Source organism: Felis catus, chromosome C1, assembly GCF_018350175.1.
Source record: "Felis catus isolate Fca126 chromosome C1, F.catus_Fca126_mat1.0, whole genome shotgun sequence".
Taxonomy (NCBI): Eukaryota; Metazoa; Chordata; class Mammalia; order Carnivora; family Felidae; genus Felis; species Felis catus.
In genome coordinates, this window is record NC_058375.1 from 31,200,512 (window position 1) to 31,225,806 (window position 25,295).

The 25,295-nt window shown below is 39.4% G+C and overlaps 1 protein-coding gene and 1 pseudogene across 5 annotated transcripts in view; both read left to right on the forward strand.

The window, feature by feature from the left end:
* ZMPSTE24 (zinc metallopeptidase STE24) overlaps window positions 1-25,295 on the forward strand; it is a 40,983-nt gene that overhangs the window by 3,593 nt on the left and 12,095 nt on the right. For 3 of the 5 annotated variants that reach the window (XM_019836741.3, XM_019836740.3, XM_003989898.6), the window contains 5 exons: window positions 6,189-6,275; window positions 7,918-8,034; window positions 8,839-8,991; window positions 10,521-10,662; window positions 16,689-16,873. In XM_019836741.3, the coding sequence (XP_019692300.3) occupies window positions 6,189-6,275; window positions 7,918-8,034; window positions 8,839-8,991; window positions 10,521-10,662; window positions 16,689-16,873 (684 nt within the window). The remainder of the gene's footprint in view (window positions 1-6,188; window positions 6,276-7,917; window positions 8,035-8,838; window positions 8,992-10,520; window positions 10,663-16,688; window positions 16,874-25,295) is intronic. The other 2 variants (XM_045035604.1, XM_045035603.1) reach the window with 1 other exon arrangement.
* LOC109502256 lies at window positions 10,669-15,429 on the forward strand (annotated as a pseudogene).

Below are 25,295 nucleotides of genomic sequence, written 5' to 3' on the forward strand. Positions count from 1 at the left end.
GCCTCCGCCTTAACTTTTCTACTGCCCTTCACAGTGCAACCAAAGGAACCCTGAAGGATAATTCTGATCATGCTGTTCTCCTGCATAAAACCTATCACTGGCTCACTGTTTCCTTCTGGGTGCAGTCCAGATTTTTTGGCATGAGTTTTGGGGGTACTTTTGACCTGGCCGTTGCTTACTTCAGCTTCATCTTTTTATTCGTTCCCCCAAATTCTTCCTCCTTTTTTATCCAGCTTGGTTTCTTGTAACTTTGAGTTTTTTCACATGCTAGTATCTATCAGGGGTGCTCACCTCTACAAGTCCACTCTCTTGCTGGAGGCTCATTAATCCCCACTCTTCCATTAGGTTCCAGCTGAGACATCATCTCTTCTAAGAAACAGTTTGAGGGGCGCCTGGGTGGCTTAGTCAGTTAAGCCTCTGACTTCACTCATGTCATGATCTCACGTTTCATGAGTTTGAGCCCCAAATCAGGCTCTCTGCTATCAGCACGGAGCCCACTTTGGATCCTCTCTCTCTCTGCCCCTCCCCAGCTCACGTGTGTGCAACGTGCTCTCTCTCTCAAAAATATTTAGAAAAATTATTTAAAAAAAGAAAAGAAACCATTTGAATCTTCCCCTGTCCCTCGAGACTGGTTAAGGCAGCATTCTTTCATTATTCCTGTCAGTACTTATCACATGGTGAGACTGATAGTTCTTTATTTTTTTTTTTTTTAAGTTTATTTCTTTATCTTGAGAGAGAGAGAGGAAGGGAGAGGATCCCAAGCAGGCTCCGCATCAGGAGCATGGAGCCTGACATGGGGCTTAAACTCACAAACTGTGAGATCATGACCTGAGCTGAAACCAAGAGTCAGATGCTCAACCAACTGAGCCACCCAGGCACTCCAGACTGATAATTCCTTAAAGAAAGGATACTTTAAGGTCTTGTAATCATTTGGCATCTAGTGACTGGCATAAAATAAGCATATAATCCGTATTTCTTAAATGAAACAAGTGATGGGTCATTTTTACTTAGTAAAACAGACCCAGTCTTCCCCCCATGCTAAAAGAAGAGAGGCTATGTAGTGTAGAGCAGTGTTTCTCAGTCTTTTCTTCATGATCACCCCTGGCCCTGTATCTTTTTAGACACTTTTTTCTTTTATTAAAAAAATTTTTTTTAAAAGGTATCTATTTTTGAGAGAGAGAGAGAGAGAGAGAGAGAGAGAGAGAGAGAGAGACAGAGCATGAGTGGGGGAGGGGCAGAGAGAGAGGGAGACACAGAATCCGAAGCAGGCTCCAGGTTCTCGGCTGTCAGCACAGAGCCCAATGTGGGGCTCGAACTCACAGACCGTGAGATCATGACCTAAGCCAAAGTTGGATGCTTAACCGACTGAGCCACCCAGGTGCCCTTAGACATTTTTTTCTTAATCACCCCTCCATGAAATTTTAATACCACAGATATACTGTATATCTGTTTCTGTACTGTATGTATGTATATCTGTGCTTTATAAATAAAATGAGTAAGGTTTCTCTTCATTCCCAAACACCAGTTGTTGGTTTTCCACCTCCAAGAACAATTGAAGGTACATGGTGCGGAGGTTAAGAACCCAGGTGACTTGAGTCTGAATCTCAGTTCTACCATACCAGCTCTGGGGCCTTAAGCAAGCCACCACTTCTGTGCCTCAGTTTTCTCGTCTGTTAAAATTGTGTAGTGATATTTCCTCATTTGTAGTGTTGTTGAGAGGATTAAATGAGTTAATATGTGTGAGAAGATTCGAAAAGTTCCTGATCCGTTATCAATGCTCTGTAAGTGTTGGCCATTATTGTTATTATCATCGTGATCGTGATTATCATCACTATTCCTCTAGACCTCTTTTAAATCTCCAGTACCACTAAGAGAAAGATTCCTAAGTTGAAAATAAATGAGGTCAGCTACCATAATTGTTTCTTCAGTTTAAGAGAAGAAACCAGCTGTTCAGAGCTTTGTTAAATGATGAAAACATTTCCAGCTGGTCACAAAATTTTCCTTGACAGTTATGGACTAGTGTGATTAGAACCAAATTATTACAAGTCTTTCCTATTTCCTCAGGATGATGCAAAGTAGCGAAAAGTTAAGGAGAAGAGTTAAATCTTATCTGAAAAACAAAATTCATTTGGCTTTTAGGATATGTTGCAATTACTAGTAATTAGTCTTCTCAGTGTTGATTTTTTAAATTATATTTTTTACAAGTCCAAGCCTGGTTTAGTTACAGAGATATTGAAGATTAGTATCGAAACTTGATGCTTTCCAACCAAGCCAGGCTTTATTGTGGTTTATATTTGGCTTTGATTAGTTTATCTGAAGCATTTCTTTTGTTAAGGTCCAACTGTGAAATCATCCTTCAGAGGGAGAGATGGAAGCAGAGGTGGTGAATTTAGACACTGTTCTCTTTCCTCACTGATGTTTGATTCTGTGAAGTTCTTTGGCTTACCCCTCACAGGGCCATTATAAAAAGACAGGCAAAACATTTTCAGTCTCTTTCGTTGTCACTAGTAAACAGTTCCAGGAAAGATGGGCAGTAGCTTGGTTGTTACAGTTGGTGAGCATGGGGGTGGTCTAGTTTGTTCCAGGAGATGACAGAGACAGGGAAAACACATATAGAAAGAGAGCTTTGTAATGTGCCTGTTTGATGTTACAACAGTGCTTTGAGGTAGAAAGGGTAGGCATTGTTATTCCCTTTTTATGGATGAGAAGGTGGAGGCTCAGAGAAATTAAATGGCTTGTCCATTTAACGGCCAAGTGACGATAATAAGTGGGAGAAGTGGGTTTCAAACTCTGCTCTTCTGAGTCTTTAAAATTGCATTGAAGAAACCATTCTTAAAACTCTAGGGACCACATCGTAAATGTGCTGAATTTATCCTTGAGGAATTAGTAGCTTTATTTACCGTTCGATGGGAAGCATTTTGTGTTACTTTGAAATCCTGTTCTGTTTGGAGACAGGTTCATTAATTCCTATTTTGTGTTGATTAAAATTAATAAGTTTTTATATTTTGGTCACAAAGAACAAGTGCAAAGATTGATTTAAACTTTTTGTTGCCTCTTTTTTTCTATCTGAAGGAACATAAGCAGAGGCCTTGTGTGACCAATTACAGGTGCCACTGTTCACACAAATGTGACAGAGCACCCAGAGAGAAGGTGTCCAGCCTTTCTGAGACAGACTTTCCTGGTGTCTCACAAATGTCAGTGAAGAGCCTGATCAGGAAGTGGAAGGGCTGGACAATCGAGGAGGGCAGTGTAGCAACATTGAAATTGTTGCTTTTCCAATTTCTGTGGGTTTCTGAGTGAGCACCTTGGCCTTCTTGAGCCTCGTTTTTTCCCCTCTTTGTGATGAGAAGCCGATACATATTATACCATATCTCACATGGTTTGTAGCAAGGACTGAATGAGTGAGATAATGTCGATGAAGCCATTAGTACACTGCTCAATACATAGCAGTCACTTCGTTACTGGGTTTCTTTGGGCAAGTAACTTTAACCTCTGATTTTAGGTGTCTCATCTATAATGTGGTAATGACTATATGTCTTGCCTGCTTTGCAAGAGTCTAGCGGGATCTTATTTTTAAGAGTGATGGAGTTGTGGGGCGCCTGGGTGGCTCAGTCGATTAAGCGTCCGACTTCGGCTCAGGTCATGATCTCACGGTCCGTGAGTTCAAGCCCCGCATCAGGCTCTGTGCTGATAGCTCAGAGCCTGGAGCCTGTTTCAGATTCTGTGTCTCCCTCTCTCTCTGACCCTCCCCCGTTCATCCTCTGTCTCTCTCTGTTTCAAAAATAAATAAACGTTAAAAAAATATTATAAAAAAAAAAGTGCTGGAGTTGTTTTTGTTGGGCTCATTAGTTCTTGTTATAAGACATCCCTGCAGCCTGCTCAGTGAGATTATCAGTAGAGGGAAACTTTACTGTTCACTGTGTTTTATATTTCATTTCCCAAAGTATACTAAACAAGGTTTGCGACAGCAGTTTCTAAAAGCATTCCGAGATGCATTTGAAGTTCATATTAAAACTACCCTTGGGGCGCCTGGGTGGCGTAGTCGGTTAAGCGTCCGACTTCAGCCAGGTCACGATCTCGCGGTCCGTGAGTTCGAGCCCCGCGTCAGGCTCTGGGCTGATGGCTTGGAGCCTGGAGCCTGTTTCCGATTCTGTGTCTCCCTCTCTGCCCCCCCCCCCCCCCATTCATGCTCTGTCTCTCTCTGTCCCAAAAATAAATAAACGTTGAAAAAAAAAATAAAAAAAAATAATAAAACTACCCTTGATATGTACTTAAAAGCTGGACTTTTAATAATAGGTGTTTTAACGTTTCACCAGAAGGCTTATAAATCCTTAATTTTGCATTATTTATTAGGATTAAGAACAGGATGAAAGAAGTGCCGTCTCAAGTCGATTAGTTCAACAGGCGGTGCATATACCAGACAGTGGTGCCAAAGCATATCTTTTGGGAAGACGGGGTTTACATCCAAGATTGGGTTAGGTGAAATAGCTGGACGAAGAGTTAAGGGAGCCTTTAAGCAGCAATTTATTAAACCCAAGATTTTCAGACTTTGGTGACTGTGCCTGGAGACTGCCGGGCTCCACTTCCAGTTCCTGATTCAGTGGTTCTGGGGTGGAGCCCGAGTATTTGCATTTCTAACACATTCCCAGGTGATGCTGCTGCTGCTGCTGCTGTACAGAAACTATATTTGAGGTCCATGGTATTAAACCAACCCAGCATACAGGGAAACATCTAAAAGATGGATGGCACCAAGTGTGGGTGAGATTGTAGGGAACAGGAGCCCTCCAGTACTGCCGATGAGGGTGTAATTTGGCGTAAACACTGCAGAGAACAAGTTGATCATAATACCAAATACATTTACCAATCATTGTGGATGGATCTAAAAATATGTAGAGTGTAAAAAGCAAGTTGTAGAATAAGTACAATATGATGTTATTTATATATAGTCTCAAAAAGCATATATAAATCACTGTATTATTTATGGATACATATATAAAAATGGAAAGTAGATTGGAAGGCTTCCCATGAAATATACGATAGTGCCAAAACCTGTCAAAACCACAATGAACCGTGTGTGAACCAATGAGAATATTGTGCTTCTAACCAAGGAGTGTGATTGATCGTTGTGTTCCTGAGACTCCAGGGAAAGGAAAACTAAACCGATTCCTCTTTAGTTCCATAAACTTAGTATCTGTTGTGGCAGGTTGTGTTTTGTAAGCATGCATTCTTTGCAGATTTTAAGAGCAGCTTGCTCATTCGAATGTCATGGTGATTTGGTGAATATCTTTGTTCACTGTATCTGCCCAAGACAAAGGGTGGTGCTGAGAAGGGGGCCTCCTCCTATGAAACCCTGACTCCTACCTCAAGATTCACCTTTTCCTTACCTGGGGAAAGCACAGATATCCCATTCTGTCCCTCAGTTTGGTAAGTGGACCTGACTCTCCACTTACACTGATACTGATACTTTGTCCTGACGGATGGGGGCTGTTTCCTTTTAGGCGAAAGCCACTTAGGGAGCCACATAGCCTTGGTCAGATCCCATTTATGTGACTCATTAGCCGTGAGATTCTGGATAAATTGCTTACCTTTTCTAAGTTTAGTCCCTGATCCATACAACTTTTGTTGTGGTCTTTTGGCAAATTTATTTATTTATTTATTTATTTATTTATTTATTTATTTATTTATTCATTCATTCATTCATTCATTCATTCATTCATTTATTTTACAGCTTCACTTTATAGAGACATAATTCCCATACCATCCTAATTTATCCGTATAAAATGTACAGGCATAAATACTTTACCAGGCTAAACTTAGTATCTCAATTGGTTTGTATCCACGTAAATACATATTTTAGCCTAAATAAGATAGGTCTCTTTTTTCTTCAGAGATAATTATTTTGTCCTTTTTTCTTTTCTTTTTTATGTTTTATTTATATTTTGAGAGAGTACAAGTGGGGGAGGGGCAGAAAGAGAGGGGGACAGAGGATCTGAAGCAGGTTCTGCACTGATAGGCTGACAACAGAGAATGCAGGGCTTGAAGTCACGGACCACAAGATCATGACCTGAGCCGAAGCAGGATGATCAACTGAGCTACCCAGGCGCCCCCTGTCCCTTTTTCTTTATGAAATGTTCTCATCTGATAATTTCTAGTCTTCAAATTTAACCAAAGTATTTCTTGTTTTATAGCTTATTCTTCTTTTTGGAGGAATTCCTTATCTCTGGAGACTTTCTGGACGGTTCTGTGGCTATGCTGGCTTTGGACCAGAATATGAGGTATGTGATTCATTAGCATATATATTTTAGAGTCTTACTTTTTGCTTGGCTAGCTATACATGGAAGTTAATTTTTTGGCTCTGTCTTAGGCTTGCTTCTCCGTTTGTACAATCCTTGTCCACACATGCTATGTTAGGATAATGCTAGTTATTGTAGCACACTCCAGAATTTCAATAGCTTATCACAATACTTTATTTCTCAATCACAGAATAGCCTCGCGTGAGTATTTTTGGCCAACAGGTGACATTCTTCCACCTGGGGAGCCAGGGACCCAGTCTCTTTTCATCTTATGGCTGTGACGTCTCCTGAGTGCCCCAGAGTTCTCTGCGTCCAACAAGCAGGTGGGATGAGGGGGTGGAGAAAGTACATCCTCTTCTTAATTCCCTTGGCTCTGTAGTATCCTTTGCATTCACATCTTGCTGGTGAACCAGTCATTTAGTCTCAGATGTAAGGGAACAGGGGAATGTGCGCTCCAGTTAGGCAAGCTATTCCTCAGGGACAACCCCTTCCTTCCAGTGAAAGGGGAAACAAGAATTTCGTTGAACGCACTCAACAGACGCTCTGTACCATACGCAGTTAGCACATACTTCAAACAAGGACAGGGAATGTATCTTTGAGAGTCTCCTTGGAGCTCCTTGAGTCGACTACCCATTCTTACAGAAGTTCCATTCCCTGGGCAAATCCCTAAGCCTGAGACTCCCTGACCTGTGGTGGATGCTAGGACACTGCCTCCTGACTTCTTGTTGGAAATTGCCAACTCTCTTCCCTCTTTCCTGATTGTTTATTTGAAATGATGGCTCTCTTCTACATGTATAGGTACCTTTGGTTTTAATTCAGCTCATCCTATGTTCCTTTTCTGTATACCTTTTTCTAAATCAGCCAAACTCTTTAATTTTTTTTTTTTTTTTTGACATTTATTCATCTTTGAGATGACAGAGAGAGACAGCATGAGCGGGGAAGGGGCAGAGAGAGGGAGACACAGAATCCGAAGCAGGCTCCAGGCTCTGAGCTGTCAACACAGAGCCCGACGTGGACTCAAACTCACAAACTGTGAGATCATGACCTGAGCCGAAGTCGGACACTCAACCGACTGAGCCACCCAGGAGCCCCTCAGCCAAACTCTTTAAAGACATGATCTAGTATAAGTTTCTCTTCCTTGTCCCAACCAGGCTTGCCATCTTGTCCTCTTCCACTTACAGGGTGTTCTTTTCTCTCTCTGTGCTTTTGTAAATTGCAAGGAATTCTTCCTTTCCTTGTCTCTCCTGTCCCTTTAGTTTACCTCTTCAGAGTGGCATCCTGAATCTCCTCAGCCTTGTAAGCCTTGCAAGCCTTGCTTGAATTTACCAGCATATGTAGCTGTCTCTCACTTTTTGGTTCTTTTAACCATTTTGTCTATATGGCTTCAGGTGACTTTACATAGTGCCTATGTAATAAAAGAAACATTGTTTTATTGCCTCCTCTGGCAAGTAAACTCTGAGATACAGATGTTGTTTCAGACTTTGTAACCCATAGAATCAAGCACATTGCTTGAAATCCTGTAAGTACTCAGCAACTACCTATTGATTTGTTCACTAATCATTCATTTGAAGAAGGAATTAATATTACACTATAAAAACCGCCGCTGTTTGCTTCTTGTGTTTAGATCACTCAGTCCTTGGTGTTTCTCCTGTTGGCTACGCTTTTCAGTGCATTGACTGGTTTGCCATGGAGTCTTTATAATACTTTTGTGATAGAAGAAAAGCATGGTTTCAATCAGCAGGTAAACTAGAGAATGCAAATATTCTCTTTTATTTATTTTTTTATTAAAAATTGTTTTTAATGTTTATTTATTTTTGAGAGAGAGGGAGAGAGAGTGAGAGCAGGGCAGGGGAGGAGAGAAAGGGAGAGAAAGGGAAAGGAAAGAGAAAGGAGACACATGACCTGAGCCGAAGTCGGACGACCAACTGACTGAGCCACCCAGGCGCCCCTCAAATATTCTTCCTGTAAATATAAAGACTTCTTTGTGCTTTTTTTCCCCTCTGCTGGTAATAATTGAAGCATAATTTGCTATTTTAGAGCATGAATTCAGTGAAGGAAAAGGAACTGCAGATCATAGGTTAAAGTCTTGCCATAAACTCTTCTAGTCTAGTATCCTTTTGCTAACATTTAAATGGGTTGATTTTGAACTGTAAAATGCCAGACATTTACTTGTCGTCTTAGACTACCTAGTGTCATATAATATAGACTCACTGCCTTTTAACTGTTAAAATTTCTTTAATAGGGACGCCTGGGTGGCTCAGTTGGTTAAGCATCCGACTTCGGCTCAGGTCATGATCTCATGGCTCGTGAGTTCGAGCCCCGTGTTGGGCTCTGTACTGACAGCTCAGAGCCTGGAGCCTGCTTCAGGTTCTGTGTCTCCCTCTCCCTGCCCCTCCCCAACTTGTGCTCTGTCTCACTCTCTTTCTCAAAAATAAATAAACATTAAAAAAAATTAAAAATAAAATTATGTATCCTTTATATTCACTTATTATTTACTTTAAAAGCAGTTTCTCATTTTCTTGTGATGATCTTTTCTTTTTTTCAGACTTTGGGCTTCTTCATGAAAGATGCAGTCAAGAAATTTATCGTGACTCAGTGCATTTTATTGCCTGTGTCTTCACTTCTACTTTATATTATTAAAATCGGGGGAGACTATTTTTTTATATATGCCTGGCTGTTCACATTAGTTGTTTCTCTGGTGAGTAAAATCTTTGTTTCATTTTCTTCTACAAAATTTTCTTGGCAAGATAACTATGATTTAATCTTCATTAGCATGCAAACAGTTCTTGAGAAGCAAATGAAATATAAATAAGTGGCCATCTAAATTTCCCCCTTGGTTTCTGCTTTTGGGTATAGAAATAGGAGAACTGACCCTGACCGTAGATTTTTTTCTCCTTATGCTGACTCGGATCCTAGAAGCTGGTTATTAGTTACCGTTAATAGTTGTCAGGCAGTTTTAGGCTGTGCATTTGTGAGTTGTCACCAGAATGGATGACTAGGTTTGATCATTCAGTCCCTCTTTACTGAGCTCCAGTGCCTAAACATCATGGATGTTTTGAAGGGAGACTAGATTTAGGAGGGATAAGAAAAAGAAACCCTAAACCTGCCTGATTTTTTTCTGCCCTCTTTCCCCTGCTTTTTCCCTCCTCCATTCGTGCTTTTTTATCCCTTCTTCTCTGTTCCCTTCCCCCTTGCTCCTCACTTCTCTTCTCCCTTTTCTCCCCTCCCCTCTCTTCCTTCTCCCTCCCTTCCCTCTCACCCCGCATCTTCCCTTCCTCACATCTTTGCTTCTTCTCTCTACCATATTCTAAACCACTTCACAACGCATACACTACAACACAATGAAAACAGTCTGTTCACAGCTCCCAGAAAATAGCATCTATCAGCTCTTCAACTCCTGTGATGATGAGGTGTATTTTAGTCTGAATTGCCATGGTGCTCACTGCTTCACTTTCCCTGGTGGGATCGAGCTCCAAGAACAGGTGCTAGTTGGATTTGCACATATCTGTGTATGGCCAATGAAGTGAGAGGAAAGAGCAGACGGAATGTTCCAGAAATGCTTAAGGAAGTGCCATTTCAACCTCAGTGTACACTGTGGGTAATTAATTTTGTACACTACAGGTAATTAATTTTAGTAGACCACCCAAATAATAGCACACAATCAAGCTCTAGTAATTAATTTTTAGCAAAGAATGCAGGTCTCTCGTGATTACTCTGAAAGGCAGAATTCCAAGTTATGATGGGCTTATGAAGTAGCAGAAAGTCCCAAGATAGTTTTTGAGTGGACCATTTGACTTTTCAATTATTACCACATAGAGACTACTCACTTTGATTTAATTTAAAAGATACTGAACACTTATTATCTGGTAGTATTTGGGGTTGGGAATACCAGAACAAATGAAAAGATCCATGTTCTTAAGGCTAGATCATGTAGTTGTTTTAATATGATTGAATCTGTATAAATGGCAGTGTTTCTTTAAGAACATATTCATAGGGCTGCCTAGGTGGCTTACCCCGGTGGGGCTCTGCTGACAGCTCAGGGCCTGCTTAGGATTCTCTGTCTCCCCTTCTCTCTTTGTCTCTCTCTCCATCCTCCTCTGTGCATTCTCTTTCTCTCTGTCTCTCTCTCTCAGAAATAAATAAACATTTTAAAAAATGATGGAAAGTCAGATTTCTAAAAAAAAAAAAAAAGCATACTCATAGGTTGTTCTGACATTTATTTTTCAGGTGCTTGTCACAATCTATGCTGATTATATTGCCCCTTTATTTGACAAGTTCACACCTCTGCCTGAGGGAAAGCTTAAACAAGAAATTGAAGTAATGGCAAAGAGTATTGACTTTCCTTTGACTAAGGTGTATGTTGTTGAAGGTAAGGCTATCCGGGGGTAAGGAGGTTTTACTCAAGTGTTTTGATTTGTTAGGATTTTACAATTTGGCTTCTGAAGATTTCTAGGACTTGGTGGCAGAGTCCAGGGATAGAAACTGGTAGCCTGATACCAAGCTTGCTCTTACCTGCAGCTGTGTTGGGTTGGCTTTACCGTGTTGGTTTTAAGTTTTGGCCAAGCCCTTTTTCACTGCTAGTTGTATCATGTATATGACACTGGTTTAGATACTTCTGTTACCTTCCTGGCTCCCTCAGGGAATGGAGTTGGACTTTCGCATAGTCCAATTCCACTTAGCTCTAGTTGGGGGCTTATAAAATAAAACCAGTGATGCTGGCTTTGTCTCATCCAACAAAACTTCCAGTGTTCTGGAGGAGTCCAATTTCACTTGCACATACACCAGAAACTGTAGTACCATTGGATACTTCAGATTAGTTGTTCTCTGCTTTTTTGATGATTGCTTTTGAGAGTTAAGCTATGTATTAGCTTACATAAGACTACTAAAGTCTCAAGCCCAAAAAGACGTAGAGTAAAACTGTTGTATGATACCATGACTTTCAGAATCTATAATTAAAAGCCATGTAAATGTGTGAGGCACTGGTTCTGCCTCTGCCAGTGGGATCTTGGATGAATCCCTTCACGCCTCTCGGTTTTGCTTTTGCTTCTCTAAACCATAGTTTGGCAAACGTTTTCTGTAAAGGGTTAGTCAATAAATATTTGAGGCTTTGTGGGCCACATGGTCTCTGTTGCAGCTCTTGAACCCTGCCATTAATTAGTACAGAAGCAGTCACAGATAATGCATAAGCAAATGAGCATGGCTATGTTCTAATAAAATTTTATTTATAAAACCAGGTGGGAAATTAAATTTGTCCGGCAAACCATACTTTGCCCATCACTCCTTTAAATAAAAAAAGGAAAAAAAAAATCAGTGAGAAACAGCTGTACTGAATGAAGGACTAGAACCTGAGAAGTAACTGCAGGGCCAGGGAGAAGAGATGACTGCGATGGGAAAGAATGAATTAACAGCAACTAGAAGAGCATAGACATCTCAGACTTGTAGTGGCTTCTGAGGTTATACAGCCTGGCTGACTGCACAATTGGGACATTTCCATGGGGGAAATGGTAGAAGAATGACAATTCACACTACTTCTTTAGCCTCTGGGATCACTACTCTTTTAGTGAATAGTAAACTGGAAGTGCAGTAATCAGTGCAGAAGCATGGTCTCTGAGGGGTTTTTATTGAAGGGGGCGGCCTGAGTTGCTTATCACTTAAGTTATAATCAGAGAATATGAAATGACAGCTAATGATATCAGAATAGAGGTAATTGATGTGTAAATATATACTGTCAGTGCCATATGGTTTTAGATGAAATAAGGACGGCTTTGTGGAGAATTACAACATGAGCTGGGACTTTATGGAAAATAAGGATTTGGCCTTTTTTTTTTTTTTCTCACTCCCTGGCCATCTTGTGGGGCCAGCCCACACCTAAGGCAGGAAGACGGTGGCCGCAAAGATGAAAAAGCCACTGGAGTTGATTAACTCTGGGCTGCAAATCAATATGAAAAGTGGAAAGTATGTGCTGGGATACAGGCAGACTCTGAAAATGGTCATCCTGGCCAACAACTGCCTAGCCTTGAGGAAATCTGAACTAGGGTATTATGCCATCCTGGCCAAAACTGGTGTCTGTCCCTACGGTGGCAATAGTATTGAGTCGGGCATAGAACGTGGGAAATACTGTGGAGTATGCACACTGGCTATCACTGATCCAGGTGATTCTGATATAATCAAACCATTCCAGAACAGACCAGTGAAAAGTAAATCATGCAACTTTTTTTTTTTTAATATAACTGGCCAGAGCGTGTTTAAAAAAAAAAAAAAAAGATTTGAGTAGGTGGAGGGTAGCATATGAGAGGTCAGGTTGTGACATCAATAGGCTTGGGTTTGAATCCTGTTTTGTTCTGTTTTTTTATAGTTTATTTTTTAATTTACATCCAGGTCAGTTAGCATATAGTGAAACAATGATTTCAGGAGTAGATTCCTTAATGCCCCTTCCCCATTTAGCCCATCCCCCCTGAATCCTGTTTTTATCACAAATTACCTGTGTGACTTTGGCGACTTACCTTTGCTAAATGGAAGTTTACTGATCTGTAATGTATGTTTTTGTTCTTAATAATGATCACAGTCCTCAGAAATACTTTGAATGACTAAGTGTTGTTACTACTAATAACACACATTATGGATTTGTAAATTGACAGGGATATTGTAGTGAAAAGTCCACAACATTCTGTTCTCAGAAAGTACCAGATAGCAGGTGCTGGGCAGAGAATCTAGTGTGATGTGATGCAGGATGACTGAGTAGATACTTTAGATTGGGTCATCAGGCAGGACCTCTCTGAGCAGATGAGTGTTAGCTGACACCTGAAGGAAGGAGCCATCCATGCTGAGATTAGTAGGAAGACCTTCTAGAGCTTTGTGTCTTCAAGAAACAGAAGAAAGTCCAGTGTGACTCAGCACCGCAGAAGGGGGTTGTGACATGAACAGTGTGAGATACACACAGGAGTCAGTCCACACAGGCCTTTGTAAATCACGGTAGGACCTTGGGTTTTATGTTAAGTTCAAGGGGGGAAAATCCATTAGAGGTTTTAGTGACATGGTCTGGTTTGTAGTTTTTAAATATTGTGGGTTGCTGTGTGGAGAAAAGGTTGTAGTGGGAGGGCAAGAGTAGCAGCAGGACGAGCAGTTAGGAGACTGTGGTAGGGGTCAGCGAGGAGGTAGGGCAGCTTAGACTAGGACAGTAATTTCTAGAGTGGATGCATTGGAGATGTGTTTCAGAGGTAGAGTTGATGGAATTTATTCAGAGATTACCTGTGAAGGAATTGGGGAAAGGGAGACACTTAGGGTAATGACCTAGATTTTTGGCCTGAGCAGCTGAAAAATGATAGTTTACTGAGATGGGAAAACTGAGCAAAGAGCAGGTTTGTGGGGGATTAAGTTCTACTGGATTAAGTTCTACATTTTGAGGTATCTATTGAACACTGTATTAGAGTTCCTCAAGCAGTGATTAGCTCTGAGTGAGCAGTAGAACCAACTGTGGCCAACTGAAGCAGGAAAATTCCTTATTGAATCAATGTTTGATAACTCACAAAGTCACCGGGAAAGTTAAGTTTACAAGCTTGGAAAATGGACTGTTCCCAGGAGATGAGGAGGTTAGAATCACATTGTAGAACCAGTCTGGTGTGGACCCTGCTCTTGCCTCCTGCTGTTGAATTCAGTAGTTTGCTCCCTTATATCATCCCTACCACTTGTATCCATAGCATTAATTCCTCACTGCCCTGGTTCTTTGCATAATTAGCTAAATCTTGAGAGTCCCCAGTAGGTGCATCTGATTGAACCAGGGCACGGGCTGACTGCCAGAAGTGCTGGGGATGCGAATATCTGGCCTTTTAGATTTCTCAAATGAGAAGCAGTCTCCCACAAGACTTACATGGTGAGAAATTTCCTAAACTCTGAAAGGAGAATTCAACATGGAGCAGGAAAACACACACACACACACACACACACACACACACACACACACGAATATAAATAACAAATCTGCATTAAAGACCTCCTTGTGGAGATATACAGATGCCAGATAGGCAGCTGGATATAGGAGTCTGGAGTTCTAGGGAGAGGTCAGGGCCAGAATATTGATAGGGAAGTATCTGCACATAGATGGTGTTTAATGCCATGAAGAGGGCACTTAGACAAGAGAAAGGGGCTCAGGTTGAAGTCAGTAGGAGAGGAAGAGCCAGCAATGGAGGCTGAGGAGGAGAGACCACTGAGGTAGCAATAAAGCCAGGAGAAAGTGGTGTTTCTTTTAAGACAGGAGAAGAAAGTCTTTCAGGGAAGGAGTGGTCAGCTGTGTCAAATGCTGCTGAGGGGGTGCCTGGCCGGCTGAGTTGGAAGAGTAAGTGACCATTGATCTCGGGGCTGTGAATTTGAGCTCCCATGGGGTGTGGAGATTACATAAATAGATAAACAAAAAATGCTGCTGGTAGGTGAAGGTAAGACATCATAAGACATAAAGACACAAATGGCAGTGCCTTACATTGGTTTTTCAGAATTCTCAAGTATATTACTTCATATCTCAAGTGGTATCATTAGCCCATTCAGTAAACAAGCATTATTGAATATACTACATGCCACTACAGTGATACAAAAAGCTTATGGTCTAGAGCAGGGACTCTTAAACTTTAGTGACTATAAGAATATTCTGGAAGTTTTGCTAAAAGACAGATTCTTGGGCTCCATTCCCAGGTGTCTTAGTATCTACTTTTAACAAGCTCCCCTAGGTGATTTTGGTATAGGTATTCCTTGAGCTACACTTTAAGATATTAATTTTATTTTATTTATAAGCCTACAGTTTGCTTACTTCCATAAATAAGGCAGCTTCTAAGAAGTACTTTTAATTTAAAAATTAGAATCAAAGGAGACATAAATGAGATAGAAGTGTAAGACCTCTGAATTACACATAACTTTCCAGATGCTGAGGTCCTGAACTACTGACAAAATTGGACCACGTGTTTGACTCTTAATTTCTAGGCAACAAAACCAAAAGATGAAAAAATAAACACATAAATAGGTTAATATTTATCAAAGTCTTACTATATTCTAAACATATATACTTCTATATATGTAAATATACTGTATTCTAAATATATTGTTGGGGCGCCTGGGTGGCTCAGTTGGTTAAGCATCCAACTCCGGCTCAGGTCATGATCTCACTGTTTGTGAGTTTGAGCCTGTGTCAGGCTCTGTGCTGACAGCTTGCTCAGAGCCTGGAGCCTGCTCCAGATTCTGTCTCCCTTTCTCTCTGCCCCTGCCCCACTCACACTCTGTCTCTGTCTCTCTCAAAAATAAACATTCAAAAAAATAAAAATATAAATAAATAAACATATATATATATATATATATTGTTAAGCATATTTTACACTAGAAGTGTGAATAGATACAAAATACACATTTTCTGTGAGACATCTCAAATTCTCAGGAGAAACAAATGTTTTATCATTTCTTCTTTTTAAGAAATGTATATAAGTAATAGTAGTAGTTTATGGATCAGGTGGTATACAATTGATTTACTTAGAATTTCTCATGTAATCTTTAATCCAGTTCAATGAGCTAGAGATTAGCCTTTACCATGAACAGGTAAATGAAGCTTAAAGAGATTAAGGAAGTTTCTTACATTTACACAACTAGTACATGGCAGAGCCAAGATTTGAACCCAAAGTCTGCTTTTAACCACTAATGTCTCTATACAGTGTAGAACATTTAGAAACTAAAGAAAAATATAAAGAATCAAATAAAAAAATCAACCATAGTTCAGCTCCTGTTAGCCACATACTGTTAAGTATGTTCTTTTTTTTTTCCAGTCTTTTTAAAAATAGCTTTAATTTTCTTCTGATTCTAGAAGTAAGTATACTTATTTTAAAAAGCCTTGAAAAGTATAAAGGATGGAACAAAAGTCTATAGTTCTAGCAGCCAATGGTAAACACTTCAATATATTGATATATGTCTTCATAGGCTTGTGTTTATGCTTTTCTATTTACATGTATTTTTTTTTTCATGACAATAATGGAACCTTATATCCATGAAGTTTTGTATCCTTCACAGTATATTGGTGAACTTTTTTTCCATCTTGTTAAGATTCTTTCAAAAGTATTGCTTTTTTCTGGCTGTTTAAATTCCATTTCGCAGCTTTACCGTAATTCAGTCATTCCACTACTGTTGGATATTTAGACTTTCCTTATTGCTGTAAAGCTGTGCTGAGCACAAATATTTGTTGGCAATATGGCAGGAAAACAGACAGTCTCCACTGCTGGTGGTGATTTATGTTGATACATTTTTCTTCAGGTATTAAACAGTTTGAAAATGTTAATGTCCTTTGCAGTAATGCAATTTCTAGGAGTCTCACCAGAGGACCCCAGACTTTTTAATTCTTTTCCATGCTTTGAACTGTCTTTTCCTTAGGATCTAAACGCTCTTCCCACAGCAATGCTTATTTTTATGGCTTCTTCAAGAACAAGCGCATAGTTTTGTTTGACACTCTACTAGAAGAGTATTCTGTACTAAACAAAGCCATCCTGGAGGAGTCTGGCGTGGAAGCCCGCAAAGATGGAGAAGGGGACAGTGAAGAAATAAAAGCTAACGTTAAAGTGAGTTTTTCTTTTCCTAAGAGGCCCTGGGCTCAGTTTTTATAAACAGTTACTATGACAGCTCAGAATAATATCAGTTCCTGTGCAGTGAGTGGTGAATTAAAGGAGACTACCAAATAAGAACACCGTGGCACCTTTATAATTCTGGTATTTGGGAGAGACTATCACTATTATTACATGCTAACTACCTCTCAAGCTTTTATAGAATGTACACATGCAAATCGGAAGTGTAAGACAGGAAAATTCTTATGATTATAAGCTGTCTTTAAAACAGGACTTCATATATATTCTTGATACGTTTATGATCAAAGACTTCCCACAGGTAGGCCAAAGAGGAGATAAACATTTGATTTTTACCTCATTGAGATGCAGAAATGATAGGCTTGGCAATGGAGAGACTTGGATTTGAATCCTGGTTCTGTCATTTAGTAGCTGTGTGTCCTTGGGTACACTATATAATGTGGTTGGCTTTCTTTTGTTTGTTTGACAAATATTTATGAAACCTGTATTCTGTGCTGAGATACTTTGCCTGGCACTAGAAATGCAAAAATAAAGAGGGAAGATCTCAAGAAGCTTGTGATCTGAAGGGGAGAAATATAATTTTAACAGTGAAGCTATGTATACTGAATGCAGGGGGAGCACAGGAGAAGACATGTCTTAAATTGACTTGAGTCTCAGAAAGCTTTTTCGGGGGGCTCCTGACTGGCTCAGTCAGTAGAGCATATGACTCTTGATCTAAAGTACCAAGACTAACTGGGGGAAGAAGGGACAATGATAAGAAACAGCACAGCTTTAATCAGGAACAGCCAGCAGTATTTCTATATGTATTGGAATATGCTATTGGCCTTGGTGTCATTCAGAGATGATTTTGGTTCTGTATAACTCTAGGCAATATGTTAAGTTCTCTAAATCATTGATCATTGATCTGTCTCTCTTTTTTTTTTTTATTAAGTTTATTTATTTATTTTGAGAGAAAGAGTTGGGAGGAGGGGCAGAGAGAGAGGGAGAGAATCTCCAGCAGACTCTGACATGGGGTTCAAACTCACAAACCATGAGATCATGACCTGAACCAAAATCAAGAGTTGGACCCTTAACCAACTGAGCCATGCAGGCGACCCTAGATCATTAATTTCTTTTTTTTAAAGTTGATATATTTTGAGAGAGTGAGCATGCACATGTGTCATGTGCACAAGACGGTGAGGGGCAGAGAGAAGGAGAAACAATCCCAAGCAGGCTCTGAGCCATCAGTACAGAGCCTGGTGCGGGGTCTGAACTCATGAACTGTGAATTCTTAACCTGAGCTGAGATCAAGAGTCAGATGCTTAACCGACTGAGCCACCCAGGCACCCCTGAATCATTGATTTCTTAATTAAAAGATGCTGCTACAGGGTTTCTCACCTTGGCACTATTGACATTTTGGGCCAGGTGATTTTTATTGTGGGAGGGTATCTTGTGCATCATAGGATATTTAGCAGCATCCCTCACCTTTCCCCACTACATGCCAGTATCAACCTTCCCTACCACCAACACCTGTTACAACTGAAAATCTCTCCAGACATTGCCAGATAGCCATTGGGGGCAGGGCTTGGGGGGCAAGAACTAGGAAACTAGTTGGGAAACTAGTTCCTAGCAGAACTAGGAAACTAGTTGGGAAACACTGGGCTGAAGCTGCCTGCCTTTAGGGCTCTGAGGATTAAATGAAATGATATAGGTGAGATACTTTGTACTCCATATTATACATTCTAACTACTAGGAAATATTATCATTTGAACATACATTTTGATCCTAAAAAGACAGTCTAATAAAGTGGCCTTGCCTGTTATAAATATGTACGCGGGGCAAGATTCTGTGAAGGAATTAATAGCATTGGGAGAGGGTTAACTCCTGTAATTTAGCTTATTTTTGAAGTAGGTTTATCCTGCCAGTTAGGATGTTGGAATAAAAGTCACTTTGGTTTGACCAAGAGTCAGGATTTTAAGCTAAGAAGAGATCTTAAGGTTATGTCATCAGTAGGAACACTGAAGTCCAGAAAGAGTAACTCGGGGACAGCACGAGGGAATCATGCAAGGTCAGCACGTCACTCTGCTTAAGAGGTACCCACATCCAGGGATGAGGAACAGGGGTAACATTATAGCCAAACCATGATGTCAGATAGTGGCCCACTGATTTCAAACAGTGTGATGAAATTACTGATCTTTAGTATCTAGGAGAACAGTATTCGTTCTTTCTCCTCTTTCTAGTATTTCTCCTGTTTCTAGGAGAACAGATTCTTTCAGTAAATCTTAAAAAAGAGGCATTAGATAGTCTTTTGAAATGTGTTGAGTGGAGTCTCTGAGTTATTTTGCTGGCTTTTTTTGCTTTATTTCATTGATAACTACAAATATTTTAGCATATGTGTATAAGTTACATGATTAAAATACTTTAGACATAGTCCTGAAGAACCTTTAGTGGAAGAGACTAACCCTGTACACAAATAGCCCATAAATTAAAGCAGAGTGTGGTAAACATCATGAATGGCTGGAATAGTGTGGCTTTTAGAAATTAAGAGGTTAATGAGGATTCTAATAGATAGTTTTCTTCTTCTTTTTTTTTAAATTTTTAACGTTTATTTATTTTTGAGAAAGAAAGACAGAACATTAGTGGGGATGGGCAGAGAGAGAGGGAGACACAGAATCTGAAGCCGGCTCAGGCTTTGAGCTGTCAGCACAGAGCCTGACGTGAGGCTTGAACTCAGGAACCATGAGATCATGACCTGAGCCAAAGTCAGACGCTCAACCACCTGAGCCACCCAGGCGCCCCCTAGTAGACTGTTTTCTTAACCGAGAAGATATTTGAACTAAGCAGAATTTTGACTTGGGAATGGGGCTTTTCAGGTCAAAGTTATGAAATGAATAAAATGATACAGACATAAAAACTACACACTGGCTCTTCTAAGACTAATGATTAAATGTATTCTTATAGATGGGGATGGAAAGGTACACTGGGACCAGTTTGTAAAATTCTTCCTGAAGATGTTGAGTGGTTGTCTCCAATGGCCAGGAAGGTTGATTTGGGTAGAAGCCAAAGCTTGCTTTAGGAAGATTACAATTTGGTGGCAGCATATAGGATAGAACAGATTGGAGGCAGAGAGACTTCTGGGGCCTAGTGCATCAAGGTAAGCATGAAATAAAGAGAGTCTGCATAGAGTGAGAGGTCAGAATAAGTTCAAGAGTCACAACAAAAGATGGATTTAAAGTACCGGTGATTGTGCTTGTGGGGAGTGAAGGAAGTCAAAGATTGACTCAACACAGAGAAAGACAAATACCTTATGATTTCACTCATATGTGGAATTTAACAAACAAAACAAACAAGCAAAGGGGAAAAAAGAGAGACCGACAAACAGACTCTTAAGTATAGAGAACAAACTGATGGTTCCCAGAGGGGAGGTGGCATGGGGATGGGAGAAATAGGTGAAGGGAGTTAAGAGCACACTCATCATGATGAGCACTGAGTAGTGTATAGAATTGTTGAATCACCGTATTGTGCACCTGCAACTAATATAACACTCTGTGTTAACTATACTGGAATTAAAATAAAAAACTCAGTAAAGAAAAAAACAAAGATTGACTCAACACTCATTAACTGCAGTGCTTTCCAGTGTATGTGCCATACTATTTTAGGAGTATATTAGTATTTTAAATTTGAATAGCTGTGTCTTTATTAATGTATATTAGGACAATGATAAAACTAGCATATAGTGATTTCATAAATATTGTCATTTAGGACAAGGCTAAGTTTTAAAAAGTGAATTGGTTTAGAGAAAGCTATTGAGTAAATAATCACAGAGAGAGTACACAGATGTAGCAGAAGTTTAGGAAACAGTGGTTTAATCAGGACCTGCTACTGAACACCTACTATGTACAACACATGGCGGGGGGGGGGGGGCGCGTTCAATCTGGATGAGGTGGAGAAAATGAAGCATTTCATTTTCAACAGAAGTTTAAAGGAGAAAACTAAGTTATCTGAAATCCCTCCTCTCAGGGAGAGCTAGTACATTTTGATGAATATTTCCATACTGGTTATTAACATTTAAAAAGATGTCTAGGAAACTTGACTCTAGGATTTTACCCTTCAGGAGACAAAGAGAATATTTGGAACAACCTGTCTCAAAAGTAGTTTAAAAGGAAAAGTAAAACTATAGAAAAGCTGCCCCTTTGTAGAAGAAAGTATTTCCCAGCAAGGGTAGGGTTATGTTCAGTCTTCCCAGTTAGTAAGAGTAAATGGAAAGTGCACAGGCTATAGAGATAGGGGTTCGGGTTTTACCCACGACATACTAGCGAGATGATCTTAAGACATTTAAAAAAAAATTTTTTTTTTAATGTTTACTTTGGACGCAGAGAGAGATAGAGCATGAGTAGGGGAGGGGCCAAAAGAGAGGGAGACACAGAATCCACAGCAGGCTCCAGGCTCTGAGCCGAAGTCAGATGTTCAACCGACTGAGCCACCCAGGCACCCTGATCTTAAGACATTTTTAATTTCTCAGCTACCTCTTCTTTATCTCTAAAATGAAGATAATATTCCTCTCCTGCCCAGTTTGGTGGTGTTGGGATCAAACGAGTCAGTGTATGAATCCTGTGAAAAAGCAAGTGCTATAGAAAGTGGTGCTTCTTTCTGTTCTGTTCTGTGAAATTAGTGTGGGAAGAAAAGAAAATTCAGTTTTGTCTAAGAATCTGTCACAAAAAAACAAGAGTCCGTTAGTGGACCCTGTTTAAGCTCTTTTCATTCCGTATCTTTGAACGTGACTTTGCGCACTTCTAAGTAGCTTCCTAGTAGTACGTGAGTGACTCGGCTGGTTAAGCGTCCTACTCTTGATTTCGGCTCAGGTCATGATCTCACCTTACGTGAGTTCGAGCCCTCTGTTGGGCTCCATGCTGGCAGTGGAAGGGCCTGCTTGGGATTCCCTGTCTCCCTCCCTTGCTGTCCCTCTGGCACTTGCGCTGTCTCTGTCTCTCTCAAATGAATAAACTTAAAATGTATATATATATATATATATATATATATATATATACACATATATATATACATATATACATATATACATATACATATACATATACATATACATATATACATATACATATATATATACATATATACATATATATATACATATATATATATATATACACATATATATATAGCTTCCTAAACCTAGACACAGGAACCTGCGCCATCTAGTAGAGAGCTGGTTGTTTAATGAAAGAATTCATAGTTCATACTGGGAAGCTGGGAACTAGTGAAAACAGAAGCCTGAGGACCAAGTTACTTTATATAAAATGAGGCAAATGATAGCTGCCTTCTAGCAGTGGAGATTAATGAGCTGCATGTAAAATGTCTGATCCACACATAGGCCATTAATGGGTGGGAGCTATTATTTTTATTATTAAACAAAACAGCCATATTTTTGCTTATGAAAGCAATAGAAAACTTAGAAAACATGACTAATCCGCCTGACCATAAACATTTTACTATATGTATTTCTAGTCTTTATAAACTCATTTTTTCCATCCTTCTCCTCCTATTGGATATATGGATTATTGCCAGTGTTTTGTTGTTAAAAATATTCTTGCAGTAAATATCTTCATATGTGGATCTTCAGTCTTAATTTCCCCCTTAGAATAGATGTCTACTAATTGGTGCTTTAAATTGTGATTCTTTCTTAATGGCCCTGAAGGTGCAGGTGCACGAATGTCTCTCTGTCTTTTAAACAACTAGGCCAGTTTTCTTATCGGTTCTTGCTCTGGCCTAAATTCTAATACTTGAAAGGAAAAGAGATAATAAATGTCAATACTATCTTGCAGATCTCTTTATCCTCTTTCTCATGTATCTACCCAGCCTCACTTTAAATGGACATCTCCTTAAAAAGGAGGAATTGGGGAAGGAGGGGAAAGGTGGTAGAGTATCTAGATTCCAATAAATCTTACTGCTTTTGTTCCCATTAGGTTGCATTTTTCTAAACTGCATAAAACAAAATCAATTCCACAATTCATCTGGGTTTTTTTGTACCTCACCCTTTTAAGTATCTGGAGTATATTTCAAAACTTTCTTGGCCTTTTCTTTCTAGGATATAAGTTCTCTAATTGTTGCAGGATATTGTGTGTGTCAGTAGGTCAAGCTTATTTAGTATTTGGCTCACATCTTTATATCTTTTTGATATTTTATTTGCTTGGTGTTTCAGTTATTGAGAGAAGTATGTTAACATCCTCTATTATGATAGATTTGTCAGAATAAATGTATTCTGAGGAAATAGTATTAGATACATGTAAATTTAGAATTAATGCATCCAAAGGTAAATTGAACCTTTGGCGAATTCTGTGGTGACCTTCTTTAGTAATGCCTTTAAGTTTCTTTTCTTTTCTTTTTTTAATTTTTAAGTAATCTCTACACCCAACATGGGTTGGGTCTCGAACTCACCGTTCTGAGGTCAAGAGTCCTATGTTCCACCTATTGAGCCATCCGGGCACCCCTTAAGTTGCCGTTTAAGTTGATTTTGTCTGATGTTAATACAGCTACACCAGTTTTCTTTTGGTTAATGTTTGCTAGATGTCATCCATTTTTTAGAAAATTTCTTGAGCTAAAATTCACCATTTCTACCATTTTTGAATGTATAATTCAGTGGTTTTTATTTATTTTTATCACGTTGTGCAGTGAGCCACCACTAACTCAATCATCCTTTTACTTCTCAACTTACCATCCTGTCTTAGATGCCTTATACATAGCTTGTAGGTAGATTTATGATTGAGAGTCACTATTTTTTTTTTGACCAGCTTAGTTTATTTATATATGTTGTGATTACTGATACTTGGAATTATTTCTGCCATATTACTTTATGCCTTTTTCTTCTGTCCTTCCCGTATCCCCACCCCACCCCTGAACATACACATGTACATCTTCATGCCTTTTTTTTAAACAACTGACTGAGGGTTTTAAAAAATTCTATTTGAGTTGTAATTCAGGTTGGAAGGTTCTTGTATGATTGTGCTTTTAGTGACTGCTGTTAAAAATTAGGATTGCCCAGGGGCGCCTGGGTGGCTCAGTTGGTTAAGCGTCTGACTTCAGCTCGGGTCATGATCTCACAGTCTGTGAGTTCGAGCCCCGCGTTGGGCTCTGTGCTGACAACTCAGAGCCTGGAGCCTGCTTCAGATTCTGTGTCTCCCTCTCTTTCTGCCCCTGCCCCGCTCACACTCTGTCTGTCTCTCTGTCTCTCACAAATAAATAAACATTAAAAAAAAATTAGGATTGCCCATATAACTTAAAATCTTAAAATATATAGTATCTTCACTGCTTCCTGAACAATCCAGGGACCATATACCCTTTGATCCAATTCCTCCTTTCATCTTGTGTTTTATTTTTATTTTATTTTATTTTTATCTCCCAAATTAGCATTATAATTATTATTTCATACAGTCATTTTTTAGATTTACTTGTATGCTTACCTGTTTCTTTGCTTACCATTCCTTATTCATCTTATAACTTCCTTTCAGAAATAACTTTCCTTTTTCCAGAAGTATATGTCTTAGCAACTTCTTAAGAAATTTTTGGATTTTGTTTTTATTTCATTCTCATGCTTAGATGTCAATTTAAGACTATCTTTTTTTTTTCTTCTTCTTCTTTTTTGAGAGAAACAGAGAAAACATAAGCAGGGGAGGGGCAGAGAGAGAGGGAGAGAGAGAGAATCCTAAGCAACCCATGAGATCATGACCGCAGCCAAAATCAAGTGTTGGATGCTCAACTCACTGAGCCAGCCAGGTGACCCAGGACTGACTGTCTCATTGAGCTATTTATATTAGCACTTTAAAGATGCCATTCCATTGTGTTGTGGCTTTTGTTCCTGTTGAAAAAGTCTACTCTGAGCTTTTGTCATTTCTTTATAGTTCTCTTCGGTGGTTCTTAAGATTTCTCTTTGATTTTCATGTTCTGCAGGTATGGACTTCTTTATCTCAGTCCTACTTGGGATATATTGTGGTTCCTAAATCTAACAACTTAGATCTTTCCTGAAGTTTTGAAAATTCTTGGCCAGTTGTATCTGTGAGTGTTGCTTCTCTCCCATTCTCTCCAGTCTGTCTTTCTGGAATTCCAGTTAGATGAATGTCACACTATCTCATTCTGTCTTCCACAAGTGGTAAACACTATTTCATATTTTCCCACTCTTTATTCTTTTCTCTAGGTATATTTAATCTATTTATTCTTTAGCCAGCCTGTTGTGTTTCAGTTTTAAAGCTCTGTTTGTTTCTTTTTCAAACCAGTTTGGTTGCTTCTGGAATTCTCTAGTTCCTTCCTCAGTGTTTTTAGATCTCTTCTTTGTGTAAAGCATGCTGTTTTTTTTGTTTTTTGTTTTTTTTTTTGTAGCTAATAGTTCCATTATCTGAAGTCTTATGGAGCT